The 13,580-nt window shown below is 44.8% G+C and overlaps 2 protein-coding genes across 4 annotated transcripts; one reads left to right on the top strand and one right to left on the bottom strand.

The window, feature by feature from the left end:
• Positions 1–558: 558 nt before the first annotated feature.
• LOC100834893 lies at positions 559–4,529 on the top strand. Its single transcript, XM_003565405.4, has 4 exons — positions 559–1,095; positions 2,331–2,531; positions 2,949–3,344; positions 3,449–4,529. Exons 1-4 carry the CDS (start codon positions 739–741, stop codon positions 4,268–4,270), a joined length of 1,776 nt encoding a protein of 591 aa, XP_003565453.1. The 5' UTR covers positions 559–738; the 3' UTR covers positions 4,271–4,529.
• Positions 4,530–4,543: 14 nt separating this feature from the next.
• On the bottom strand, positions 4,544–13,418 carry LOC100834481 (protein ALWAYS EARLY 3). Of its 3 annotated transcripts, none has more exons than XM_024459016.1 (17): positions 12,967–13,418; positions 11,412–11,555; positions 11,175–11,270; positions 11,018–11,080; positions 10,592–10,669; positions 9,989–10,163; positions 9,483–9,899; positions 8,617–8,700; positions 8,325–8,473; positions 7,863–7,922; positions 7,431–7,700; positions 7,167–7,348; positions 6,805–7,087; positions 5,974–6,183; positions 5,557–5,778; positions 5,319–5,465; positions 4,544–5,231 (listed from the first exon to the last, which is right to left on the bottom strand). In XM_024459016.1, exons 2-17 carry the CDS (start codon positions 11,517–11,519, stop codon positions 5,040–5,042), a joined length of 2,736 nt encoding a protein of 911 aa, XP_024314784.1. In that variant the 5' UTR covers positions 11,520–11,555; positions 12,967–13,418; the 3' UTR covers positions 4,544–5,039. The 3 variants fall into 3 exon arrangements, with proteins under 3 accessions (XP_024314784.1, XP_010230576.1, XP_010230577.1); XM_010232274.2 differs by having other exon boundaries at positions 7,431–7,706; positions 12,967–13,416; XM_010232275.2 differs by having other exon boundaries at positions 7,431–7,706; positions 12,971–13,416.
• Positions 13,419–13,580: the final 162 nt, after the last annotated feature.

Raw genomic sequence — 13,580 nt, 5'->3', positions numbered from 1 at the left:
CGACCGAACACCGCACTCGTCATAATTTCCCATGATCGAGAATCGCGTCCCCATATGATTCGCAAGCCAACGAACAAATCCAACGAAAAACACTCCACTCCTCCCACCACCACCAACAACAATAACAATCATGTCAAAACACTCTCAATAAAATAAAGAAAAAGCAATCGCCAATCATAGGGAAAAAAAAGAGAGGGAAAAAATAGAGAGGAAATCAAATGAAACGCGCATACATATAGACCCAAAAAAAAAACGTGCATGTGCGTGCATTGCGGGCTCCTCCTCCCTGCCGCGTGGGGCCCGCCGGTGACGTGGCGCGTGAGTTCGGCGAAGGCCAGCTAGGCCGAGAGAGAGAGCGCGGCAGTTGGTTGGTCGCGGCGCGCCCACTCCCTGTCTCTCTCGATCGGCAGGCCCCACACGCGCGCGTCCACATCCGATCTTCCGAGCAGCACCGGCCTCGCCCGCTGGCAGCCCGGCCCCACGTGCGCACCAGGGCACGCACGCGCCGAGGGCCGGGATCCCGTGCGCCGGTGCGCGCGGCTATTAAAAGCTTCCCCCCTTTTCTTTCTCCCCACCAACGGCTCCAAGCGGACCACGGGACGCGTCCGGGACGGGAACGGACAGACTACAGAGGGAGAGAAAGGAGAAGGAAAGGAAAGCAACCGGCGCCGAAGCGGACAAAAGGGTTACACAGGAAGGAGGAAGGAGATCGCGAGGTTGAAGGTGGAAGGCGACGGCATGGTGGCGGTGAGGAAGCCGTCGTCGTCGTCGCTGCCGCCGGCGGCGGGGCGGCGAGGGGTGCGGGTGGGGCCCACGAGGCTGGAGGGCCTGTGGGCGGGGCGGGCGCCGGCCGTGGCGGCGGTCAAGGTCAAGTGGCCGGGGGCCGGGGGCGCGCTGTCGCAGATGCTCACGGGGAGGCGCGGCGGCCGCGGGGTCACGGCCGTCGAGGCCGTCGGAGGGGACGGCGCCGTCCGCTGGGACGCCGACGCCGACGCCAACCGGTTCCGGGTCGACGTCGAGCCAGCCTCGGCTCCTGCGCGCGGCGGCGGCAGCGGCGGCAGGCCTGAGCGCGGCGTGTTCTTCTCCATCCTCTATGTGAGTGCCGCTGCTTCGCTGTTTCTTCCTTGATACAGTTCAATCACCAAGCTCATAGAGTTCTCTCCACTGTTTATTTTTCTTCTTCTCGCGAAGTTGCGATTCCGTGCATATCCCGTGTTAATTCTGAGAAGAATATACGGTTTCTACCTTTGCTTCGAATTTTATGATATTAATAGCACTGTTTTTCAACAAACAAAACATGGTTAATTCAAGGTGCTTAATTGAGTCTGTTTATGCTCGATAAACATGCTTTGATAGTGGCTTCAGATTTTGTAATCTATTTTTCATAATGAAAGCGTTGATGATATTTTTAGAGTTGCCTTGGGGCCTGGGGGCGTAAGGTGTGGACAGCATTTCTTGTAAAATGCAGAGTAAAATGCAAGTATGTGACCGTAGCTTCGATGTGGAATGCGTCAGGTCAATGCATAGCTTTTTGCAAAGTAGCGGTCAGCAATTCAGCATTTGGGGGAGAGAAGTCAATGGTTGCGTTAAGCAGGGCTCAGTAATTCTTAACTCTAGTGCAGGTTTGAACAAGAAGTGGTCGGCCAATTTTGTCAAAAAGGCTTAATGTGAGGTTTGAAACTGTGCGCATGGCTGAGATGGGGCCACGTGGGGCGATCCTATTGCCTATTGGCCTGATCAGTTATGTTTGACTTTAATTGAGCTTAGTTTTTAGGTAGCATGATCTATGTCATGAGTCATGGCATTTATTTTTGAAGGTTATGGTTTAACAGTACCTCTCGCTTTCGTGTACGTTAAAGCTGCATTTCACAAGTGATGCTTTCTGGATCTTTTCGTTAATTTCGGTGTTGATGTGTGGATGGTTGGTAACTAAACTTGAGCATCGTCAAGAAATGTTCAGTCAGTAAGAGTAATTAGCAAAACTTCTTCATTAGCTTCGCATTACCTTCAAAAGAAATTACAAGGGCACAATTGAATGTTGGAATCTCACCTCACATGGAAGAGAACCATAGTTGGAATCAAAGTATATTTTATTTTAGGCTCATTCCAAAGTAGTAGGAAACTTGACGAGTACAAGCTAGTAAAATAACTTGGGCAGGGAAATGTTGTTCCTTGAGCGAGCAACCTTGCCATTTTCAGGGCAATCATGAAACTTACAATGGAATCAAGAGTACCAACCAAGGCATCTCTGCTTTCTTTACGTCCCATTCTGTGTATGCGTAGGCTTTGGGGGCATTGAGGCTGGCAATAAGAATAGCTTTGTGATGCAGGGATTCCAAGAACAAGGGAGAGGCAAGGACCTTGTGAGGCTGGAGGAGATTGGGACAGCCATGATAAGCCTGGAGGAGTGCTGCTGGGAGATGCAACTGCAGCAGAACCAGCAGAAAGGTGGAGGTGCACCTCAGCAGCAGCTGGTGGTTGTCCCCATCAGGGTGAGGAAGGATGGATGGGCAAGCGATGCCATACTTTATGTAAGCAATATCTTCCTTCTTTTACACATGCTCGTCCTCTCGAATTGTCGGCCAATTGCATTTCCAGTGGGATTACTTTGGGATTCGGATGTTAGGTGTAATCAGTGCTTGCTGGCTTGCTGCAATTGACGAGTTCTAACTTATAGGTACAGGATTATGAGCTTGCATTGGTTTCATAGTGGTTTCGGTCTAGGCTAAGGAGTCCTACTCCCGTACTCCGTATTTGTTTCTGGCCATCTGGTTTATAACATAAAATAATGCATGGACGGAGTCCTGGTTTCTGACAGATGATGAGTTCCCATTAGTTTAGGTTTCGGTCTAGGCTAGGAGTCCTACTCCGTAAGTACGTCCGGCCATCTGGTTTGTAGCATAAATGCATCAACGCAGTCCTCGTTTCTGAGCGTGCTTAATGAACAGGTCAACGTGGAGCTCGTGGATCTGAACACTCCTGCGGAGATCGATAGAAGTGTTTCTTTCAGAGAGAAGCCGAGAACCAACATGGCACCAACTATGCGAGAGGACCGGAAGAGCTTGGGCGCGCCGACCTATCATGAAGTTCTTGATCTGAAGCAGCTGCTTGATCTCGCCGACAAGCAAGGCAAGGTGGCGGTGTACAGGAACAAGAGGAACTCTGACAGCAGCAGTGTCAGCAGCATGAGCAGCAGCAGCAGCACAATGAGCCTGAGCAGCGCCAGCACCAGCACCAGCGGCGGCGCGAGCCCAGAGCCCGGCTCCACGTCGAAGCGCCGGTTCCTCCCCTGGAGGAGGAGGAGCAGAGAGTCGCTGTCCCAAGAACTGAACATGAAATGCACGGTGAGTGAGCTCCTGAGAACACGATGAAATTACAGAGTTCTGATCATCAATTCCTTCTGGTATGCATTGGCATTGCTTAATAACTGACGCCGATTTTATTGTAGGATGATGATCCGACGACTGGCAGCTGGGAGACGCGCGAGTTCATGAGCAGGGACGCGGAGACGAAGCTCAGGACGCCGGTATTCTTCGCCTCCATCGACCAGCGCGATGATAGCGCCGGTGGGGAGAGCGCATGCACGGCGCTCGTGGCCGTGCTCGCGGCCGCGCTCCATGCCAATCACCCAACGATGCCCACCCGACCGGAGCTGGACGCGCTCATCAGGGACGGCTCATCAGAGTGGAGGAAGCTCTGCGATGACGAGGTGCACATGGAGCAGTTCCCCAACAGGCACTTCGACCTGGAGACGGTGCTCGCAGCGAGGACGAGGCCCATCGCCGTGCAGCACGACAGGGCCTACGTCGGCTTCTTCCAGCCGGAGAGCTTCGCTTCGCTCTCGGGCGCCATGTCGTTCGACGACATCTGGCACGAGATCAGCGGCGGCCACCGTGCACCGGGCCACGCCGACGTGTACATCGTCAGCTGGAACGACCACTTCTTCGTGCTCAAGGCGGAGAACGACTGCTACTACGTCGTCGACACGCTCGGCGAGAGGCTGTTCGAGGGCTGCGACAAGGCCTACATGCTCAGGTTCGACGGCTCGTCAGAGTTGCACTCCGTGCCATCGTCACCTTCGGAGCCGGAGGAGGTGATTGCCACCGGAAAGGAGTGCTGCGGGGAGTTCATCAAGAGGTTCTTGGCCGCCATCCCGCTGAGGGAGGAGCTGCAGATCGAGCAGATGGGCTGTGTCGATGCAGTCGCGCCGCACCGCCGGCTGCAGATAGAGTTCCATTTCACAACCCTTCAAGAAGACGAAGGAAGATGATGATGATCCACAGTGGGGTGTTCGTGACCTGACTGTACTGTATACTAACTTAATCAATGTACATTTCCATACAGCGTAAAAAGAAACAGGAAATTACAGCAGCATTATTTATAGGAAATGTAAATGGGGAATTAGGAATTCTTGAGTTTTCTTACTTTTACGGGATGGGAATAGGATACATCTTTGGATAGCTGTACCTGTCAATTATACTTGCTTACCATTTTGTAATCAAGGTCAGAACTCGCTGCATATTACACGATACGAGAGACAGAATTCAGTGAGAACTATTTCTTGGCTTCTTTCTTTCGATTCATGCAAAATAGTTGCACACTGTATACATGGCCGTAGACATCATCGTCTCTAATCAGATTCAGCTGTCTGAATCTGTGTTTGAGAACTCTAGGTATCTAAAACGGAGGCCCATTTAGAATACAGGAATCTATTTGTTCCTGAAGTTCTGCATTCCAAGTTTATTCCTGCAAGACTCTATCTATATACAGATATTACAAGGGAGCTGAAGTCCAGACAGTCAGACACACGCCGATGTCTTCTCCAAGTGCTGTATTCCTAAGCTCAAGTCAGAGGAGCAGAGTTGGTCTTCACTCCAGAAGTCCAGATGCCTTGCATTGCGTTGCTGTCATTCAACTAACCAATGCTGCTTCTATTCCAAAGTCAAAATCACCAATGGAGGCTGCAGAGTGCAGACTCCGTGACTTTGAGTCAACATCAGAGGATGTGTGAGTATCTTCAGCAGCCGGGACTACTTACATCAGCATGAAGAGCTGCCATTGCCAGATATTGTTGGCACAAGTCCTAGAATCTGGTTCTTTATGACAGAGATACAACTCTCTATCTCGTTGTAGATTGTGAGGTTCTCTGAACAGCTCGGGCGCAGCATTGAGAAAGCATGATCCAGGACACCTGCTATGTTAGCAGGTGGATATCGAGATTCGCTCAGGTCCTGCACAAAATTGGAGAAGGAAGGTAAGGAGGGAGATTACCATGATAATAGTGCCAACATATGATCATTGGTGTCTGATACTTTTACCTTGATTGCAAGAACTGTGGCAACACATTTTAGTATCAGGTCCGATGGAAGTTGGGCATCGTGAAGAAAAGCTTCAGATTCCAGGCTGCAATGTGTTGCTTGATTTGATAGGCATGTTCTTTCTTCATTACCATTTTCTGAGATTGCCTATACAACACATCAGCAACACATTGAGTTGAAAATAGAATAATACTTCGATTCCTCAAAAGTTGAAAATGACAGCTAGACTTTAATCTACCTGTATGGCTTCACCAACCATCTGCTTGGCTTGTGAAAGTGAGTTTTGGACAAATACAGTAATATAGGAATCTAGTTCATCATTGTGACCACTGCTGTTGCTTGAGCGACCTCTAGATTGTACAGTGTCATCAAGAGATTGGACTGACTGCAATGGTAGCAGTGCATACCTAGTAACGGTACTTTTGCTGGGCAGCATTTCACTAGCTACAGCAGATTCAGCCTGTTGATAAATAGATTAATCAGAATTAGCCTGAGATAATGCGATCACGAGAAATTGCATTTTACATAACAGTCAAGGACCGAGCAGCATTTTATGTCCATGGTCATAATAACTATATAATAGCTTAAACCTGCATAAGCATTGCATATTCAACCTTCAATGATTTACAAAATATAAATTTGGACAGAGTAAAACCTTGAGCCTTTCATCTGATTCTATATGTGGACTTCTGGATGGTTCAGATACAGTAAATCCAGGGTTGATATGACCAAACTTCTGTTTTCGTGCAAGCTCCAGAATGTGCTCAACATCTACTTTGCGACCTGCATCATTTGTGAGGGACCTCCTCTTTTTGAGATCATCAGGTAGATTATCCAACCAGTTTACAGGCATGCAGTCAGTGTCCTGAAATCGTTCAATAAAGCATATCAAAAATATATCGCTAACTCACTAAGCTAAATCATTACTATCAGATCAGATTCTCAAATCTCAAGTACATCAATGAATTACAGACTTTTCTAAGTTCAAACATGGTAGTAATCCCTTTCCATGATAAGAACAACTACTAGGATGCAACATATCCATGAAAAGTGCTGAATGACGACATGCCAAATTCCATAAAGCAATTGGTATGTTATCCTTACAAACCTCAGACTTGCAGTTTTATTAAACCATAGCAGAACTACTAAGGTTGTAGTAAAGTTAGTACTTCTCAACAGAAACTGCTTATGGGCAGGTGTTTGGGTTAGAACATGGTAGTAATCCTTATATATGTTAATGACCAAAGGTTCAATCCACATTTGTACAATAATAAACACATTTTTAAAAAACTGATCACAGGGGCAGCTTTTGTGCACCATGAATGTTTATTCTTCCTTCCTATAGCAAAATAAAAATAAAAATTGTCTGACCTCTTCTGACACAGACAGATGGCACGATTAATTTTGACAAAATGCCTAATTGAATACAAAATGGAATAGGCATACTGATAATTGTCAAAATAAAACTAAAATAGCAAATACATACCTTCACTAATGCAACACCTAGGTCAGGCCTATCAAACTGGACCTTATAATAATCCCGCTCCGTCCTTACTACTTTACCATCACAAAGTTCTCTGGAATTTGGGTGACGAACAATGACATGCTGACCAACGGAAAATGGCCGAGCTAGGTCTGCTGGTAGAGAATCTCGTAAATCATCACTTAGTTCAGCATAGTATTTCCTAACATTTTCGCGATAATCCTCAAGTTTTTCCTTTTCAACTGCCAGAAAATGACCCGAAAAACGACGGGGTTTACCAAGAGAGCTGTAGGTAAGAGCAACTCATTCAGCGTAGTGCAAACAAAAACATGTACCAAACAGGGACAAAAAACCAACGCTAATACCTTCGAATTGTGCTCCACTCAGATCTAGTAAGCCTTGACAGATGGCTCAAATTTGCAAAATTCAAGTAGTTCACAAATTCATTATTCAGAAACCATGGATAATCAACTGCGCTGTAGAACCACTCGTATGTACACCATCTACGAAGTGATTCAGATGACAAGCAATGCAGCATTTTCCTTGCCTGAAAATAGTGAAAAGTTAGGAGAAATGTCTGGCATTGTAGTATTTGAATCTACAGTGTTGATTATTAATTAGAAGAATACCTGTAAATCATCTGCGCCTTCATTGCAAGATGCGTACTTTGTTCTAGACTGCATTTTATATTTTCGTTTTCTCCTCCTTGACATATTGATTTCAGGATCAATTTCCATCCGTACATCAGGGGACACTTCAGCAGAAGTATTTGCAGTTGACACAGGTAGATCTATTGCTCCTCTTTCAAAGTCAGAATTCAAGGCAGGCTGCTTGGTGGTATCAACCTGAGGTGCTTCTGGTAGGACTGAAGTATTACCAGAATTGCTTTGCTCTTCAGCCTGCACCTGTGAAAAAAGGTACGACAAAAGAGAACTGCATCAGACTAACTGGAGAGTAATACTTGACTGAGTTTTAATGTGCACTTGAAATGAATAAACACAAGGAATTTGTGAAATATGTTTCGAAGTCAGAATTCAAGGCAGGCTGCTTGGTGGTATGACCTGAGGTGCTTCTGGTAGCACTGAAGTATTACCAGAATTGCTTTGTCCTTCAGCCAGCACCTGTGAAAAAAAGAATGACAAAAGAGAACTGCCATCAGACTAACAGGAGAGAGTAATACTTGACTGAGTTTTATGGTGCACTTGAAAGGAATAAACATAATGAATTTGTGGAAATATATCAATAGAAGGACCCCATTACAAACAAATAAAGAATCACTTTCAATGAACACCACGCCTAGAATTTTTATGAAGTTAATGGAATGCAATTACATGCTAAATTTCAAAATGCAAGAATAGTAAGCATCTAGTTGAAGAACTGAAGCATCTTCCAAAGTGCAAGTGCCGATTAGTTCTAGCAAGAAAACTGACATCAATCAACTGGGTTAATTTCATGTCTTCTATGAATCAGAAAGGGACCTTCTAAAGTTTGGAATCGTTGTACGTTCATTCGCAATATCTTACCTCTTCATCTAGTAACTTCTTTCTCCTTTTCTTCCTTGCCTTGGAAGCACTGCATTCAATAACTTGCTTCCTTTCTTTAGATTGATCCACTGGAGAAGGCTCCTCATCTGTTCTGTGGGATGACGCCGAAATATTTGTTCCAAGTGTACCTGGATCAGTGGATTGCAAAAAGAGAAGCACCGGCTATGAGCAACATTCCTGAGATAATATATAATGTGAAGCAAGACAAAGGAATATTAATCTCTCCTCTAAAAACAGGAATATTAATCCCTGATAAGATGAGATGGCTAACCTGACCGAATATTAGTCTTGGCCTGTGGCATTTTACTTGGCACAGTCAGCAGACTCTCCAATACATCTAAGACCATCATCTCATCTGCATAACAAAATAGGAGCCAAATATGATGCTCATAATTATTAGTAGTACAAAGCATTAGTAATGAAGTAATCAGGGCAAAGGACATATGACAATGAAGCTCTACTGAACCATAATTAGGAAGCAGAAGAAGCTAACTTGATTTATAAATTACTCAAATAGTTCAACATGTTTCTCGCTCAGGCTGTATTTTGTCGGCCACCTAATGGGTATGTAGATGACTTGGTGCACAAATTACTCTTGTCCACTGGTTGTGAGCTAGAGCATTTACAATAAGATTTTTGTTTCTATGCTGGGGTACCAATTATTTGAGTAAAAATAAGCCACGTAAATTGGACCATTTTGTGATTTTTTAGTTCTGGAAAGAAGTTCGCTATTCAAAGAGAAACATTTTTTTAGAGAACAAAAGAAAACTGAAGAACCTAACTACAACCAAGCCATGAGACATTGATTTTGAGCAAAAAGGCACCTTAAGCCATACTTGTGTGACTGCATTAGCTATTAAGAAGTTAAAACAGACTTTCCTCATTCCTCAGGAACCAGCTCAAGGGATAAAGGGGTGTGTGCACAGGCTCAAGCTTCCAAATATGGCAAAGAAGCAACCAGCAGAAAGTGGCAACACATATCTGATGGATTAAGTCGTGCATGATTACAAAAGGTAACAACTGTTTAACTTCAGAAAAAGATAATGCAACTGGAATCATATATTTAGAGGAATCTGGGTAATTGATGAGTTTATTACCAGTGATAAAGGGAAGCAACAAAATCATTGTGAAAAATACCTGGAGAAAATAATTGGCTCTGATAATCAGCTATGTTTTGTCCTTCTTCAGCCACAATCGTGGTTACATGCTCAACTTTACTGAACTGATCTTTGTCAATGCTTTGCTCAATTCTTCTCTTCTTCAAATATTGGTGAGTCTGAGATATATCAGTACCTCCACTTCCTTTCATTTCCAAGAAAGTCTGACCCTGAACAACCTTATTTGCTTCTGTAATTACTGAACTTCCATCAGGAGAGCAATCATTCATTTCAAAGAAATTGCCATCTTTATTGATCTCTCCATTAGCTTTTTTTGTAGACGGGTTCTTGATTTGTGGTGTGCAGTTATCAGTAGCATTGATGTCAGACGGAACCATCACTGGTACACGAGGAGTACGTTTCGCAACAGGATTTCTTTTAATGTACCTGACAAGTTCTGCAAAACCACACGAAATTATCAAAAACATGATTAAGGGAAAAGAAAGAAAAGAAAAGGAGATAACATATTTGCCAAAAGATACTTGCCTCCAAAGTATCTTTTTTTGAAAGCAAATGAAAACCCACAAATTCTCATGTCCTGGTAGTCGTGCTGAGGGTGAGGTGCTGCATTTTCTTTCTGCTCTGCAGCATCTCCACGTCTCCGTGCCTTCCCGGATGCTTTAACCTTTTGATCACTTTCTTTATGGCGTGGGGATTCATTCTGCCATTGGAGATTATTAGTTAGGCTTTATGCTAATCAAAACTCAGAAACCAGGTTAATTCTGTATCAAATTATCATTCGTCTTGCGCTATACGTATATTTCCATGCTGTATTTCCTTCCCTAACCACATGTCCAATGAATAATCACACACATGTGGAACTTACATAGCACAAACTACAATGCAATGGATTGTAGTTTGGTAGTCAAGGTTAGCAATAACCCTCATCACTGTAAAACTTGTTTTAATCCACTGGGAAAAGAAGTACTGATGGGCAACACTATAACTGAACTAAGAACTTCAATGATATTATATAAACATTCCAGTGTTACAACAGTAACAAAAAAAAATAGGGCATTGACATCGCGAGAATCAGAAATAGATAGTAATTCAAAACATTCAACACAAGTAAAAGCATCAACAGCTTACCAAAACATTATGATAGCCAGTAACCAATGTAATGAATCCCATAGCTGTACCATCACGTTCTGGAAGAGATAGGAAAGTCTACAACATGAAATGTCAATCTATAAATATTTCAAGATTCCCTGATAAAATAACACCATGCCAATGTAAACAAAGATCATAGTGTGAAACTGAACATGACGGAAGCTGAATTATATACTAGAACCAATGTTTCAATGTTCATGGCATATGAAACTCCATATAAATAGTTAAATACTATTTCTATACGATGCCCTGCTCTACATGAGCAAATTATCATCTTTAATTTGCCAAACCCAGAAAATGGTAAAGAATGTGAAGGAGATGCTCCTGCTGGATGGAATGCTTCTGGGGCACCAGGATCCTTCTGAGTGGTAGGAAATAATAGCATTAGAAAATTAGAATACTCACCCGATGAACACTGTATAGAGCTTCTACCATATCTGCTGATTTGCCACCAACTGCTGCACTGACCTGCAAAGTTACAACAAACAACTTTCTCATTATCCGTAAAAGGTACTTGGGAAAGAAGAAAATACAAAGAGAACAGGGAAATTGGAAATCGAACCTTTTTCCAATTTTTCCCATGTTGACGATAGGCTTCATAGAAGCGCAAAAGCTCATCCTTGCTCCATTCAGGTCCTAAGTCTGACATTTTCCTCTTCTGTGAAATCGAAACATTTAGTGGAAGAGAAAAGAGCAGCGGATTGAACATATTATTGTAGTGGGATAGTAAATACAGTGCAGTACAACTACTGGTCACCGTGTAAAAACAATCTATTATTGTAGTCCTTCGATATCTTACTTTTAGTTTCGCCTTGCTTGAACTAGTAGGATCCTCGTTATGCTGTCGATCGTCAAATCCTTTTATTGTGATCTTGGGGATTGTTCGAGAACCTTTTGCCGGACCCATTGAAAATGTCCTTGACTTGAGATCCAATAAATATTTCTGCAAGCCAGAAATGCAAGCTCAGTAATGGAATAGTTAATAACATATACATAATACGTACATACAGTTACACCGGAAACCAAAACAACAATGCAACCTATAAGTTCTAGAATTTACACCCAACTTCAAACGTTCCACATTCTACTCCAGGGGAGGAAAATAAATTACACATGCTTGCAACCCAAGATAAGATCACTGAGCTGTAAACAGATGCAATGCAAGGATCAAATGAATAAACACCTTATTCTGCCATCCATTTTGTAATCACTAGTCAGATTTGAGCAAATAAAGGTATCTGCTTCGGAAAAGACAAGAAAGACCTGCTTTGGAACCAAATATGAAGAGGAATTCACTTGAAAAATCCAGACTCCGCGGAGCTTTAGTAAAAAAATCACAAAAACTTTGAATCTCGTACCTTAAGTTAAGTAACCAAATTTACATAAACGTTCTTAGAATCTACCTGGATGTTAAGATATCTGTAATGACACAGGGAAAGACCCAAAACTAAGAGAAGACCAAACCGCTGACGCATCCACATCAAACAAAAACTAAATTTTTCAGGGAATTTTCTGAAGTATTGAATTTGTTGACCCAATAACCAAAACCTTTGGTTGTTCAAAGCAATGTACTGTGGTACCAAGTTAGATAAGATTGGCGAGTACATAACAGAATTACGGATCCGTGAACCGAGGGACGAAATAGGAAGAAAAAAAATATCCGCAGCAGATACTAATGGGAGAGGCAAAGGAGCAGCCCAGACAAAATTCCAGCCAAAATCTTATCAAAAGATACCAGCAACGCAACCGAGCAAACATCTCATCGGATTTTTTTTAAGGGAACATCTCATCGGATACCACGACGCACGAAAAAATCACGGAAAAAAATCGCTCCAGAATGCCGAGAGAGAGGAGACGACGAACACCCAGAAATCTCCGAATTCCAAGCGCACAAATACTAACCTGCAACCAAATCGTCGAATCGTCTCTAAGAACCCCAAGCGCCCGAAGCAAAACATCTATATGCCCAGAGAGAAGAAACCATCCGAGAACCGTAACTCACGGACCGCAAATTCCCCATAGAATCTTCTCCAAGAGCAACGGGGGAAAACAACCCGAAACATCCAAACCAGAAACCCCGAAACGAGACCAAACCAGGAGGGGAGGGGAAATCCGCGAACGATGAAGCAAAAGCATCTGCCCGGTGTAACGAAGCAAAGCATCTGCCCCGATTAAACCAACCAAAGGCCCCCAAACGCCCCGCAAATTGCGCACAAAAACCGCCCAAAACCCACCGCAGAAATCCCCCACGGCCTTCCCAGCTCGAAAGCCTCACCCCGCCCACCGACCGAAACCCATCTCACCGGAGAGACTACACCGAAATTCCAACAGCGAGTTCTGAAACAAAGCTTCACCTGCCTCGGATCTGGAGAAAACCGCCCGCGGAGCACCACGCGGACCCTGCCGGGCGCAGCTCGTCGCCCTCAGCTCTCTTGGCGCGGCAGGCGACGGCGACAACCACCGCCGGACCGGGCCGCGCGCTCTCTGCCTCCGCCCGCGCGTCCGCCTCGAAGAGCGGGGTAGGGTTTCGGCCGGGGTCTCCTGCGCGCGGCGGAGACGGATCGGAGGCGGCGAGGGAGAGCGGGCGTGGAGGTGGTCGGTTGTGGCGTAGTAGTACTTGGGTTGCTTGGCGGGCGCAGGATACAAGTAGGGGAGCGGAAGCAGAGAGGAGACGCCCCGGTGGGAGGGTGGTTTTGCGAGGTGGGTTGTATTGCAGGGGTGTCGATGTAAGTTTTTGCGTTTGAAAATTAGGGTCGGGGATGGGGTTCGGAAGGAGACGAGTACTCGGAGAGACGGTGAGGCGTGGGCTTTGCTTGGGCTTTTGTGTGGGCGGGCTATGGAGGTTTGGTGGTGTTTATATACTGGTTGGGGTGGAGCCAAGACGTTGCAATTTCTTCTAGAAACGGCCGAAAAAGATTTTTTTGTATAGACTTGCCAAATACTTGTATTTCTTTATTTATTAACCGAT

The sequence above is a fragment of the Brachypodium distachyon genome, chromosome 2, assembly GCF_000005505.3.
Source record: "Brachypodium distachyon strain Bd21 chromosome 2, Brachypodium_distachyon_v3.0, whole genome shotgun sequence".
NCBI classification, from domain to species: Eukaryota; Viridiplantae; Streptophyta; class Magnoliopsida; order Poales; family Poaceae; genus Brachypodium; species Brachypodium distachyon.
The sequence above is the reverse complement of the archived record's forward strand: the minus strand, read 5'-3'. Positions and strand labels throughout refer to the sequence as shown.

What these genes read in the sequence shown, in the direction of transcription:
- LOC100834893 (XM_003565405.4), top strand. Translation starts at nt 739, where the DNA reads ATGGTGGCGGTGAGGAAGCCGTCGTCGTCGTCGCTGCCGCCGGCGGCG. An exon ending in TGTTCTTCTCCATCCTCTAT is followed by an intron (nt 1,096 to 2,330) that starts GTGAGTGCCGCT and finishes TTTGTGATGCAG; the next exon opens with GGATTCCAAGAACAAGGGAG. An exon ending in AACTGAACATGAAATGCACG is followed by an intron (nt 3,345 to 3,448) that starts GTGAGTGAGCTC and finishes ATTTTATTGTAG; the next exon opens with GATGATGATCCGACGACTGG.
- LOC100834481 (XM_010232274.2), bottom strand. Translation starts at nt 11,519, where the DNA reads ATGGGTCCGGCAAAAGGTTCTCGAACAATCCCCAAGATCACAATAAAA. An exon ending in CAAGCAAGGCGAAACTAAAA is followed by an intron (nt 11,271 to 11,411) that starts GTAAGATATCGA and finishes TCGATTTCACAG; the next exon opens with AAGAGGAAAATGTCAGACTT. An exon ending in GAGCCAATTATTTTCTCCAG is followed by an intron (nt 8,701 to 9,482) that starts GTATTTTTCACA and finishes TTTGTTATGCAG; the next exon opens with ATGAGATGATGGTCTTAGAT.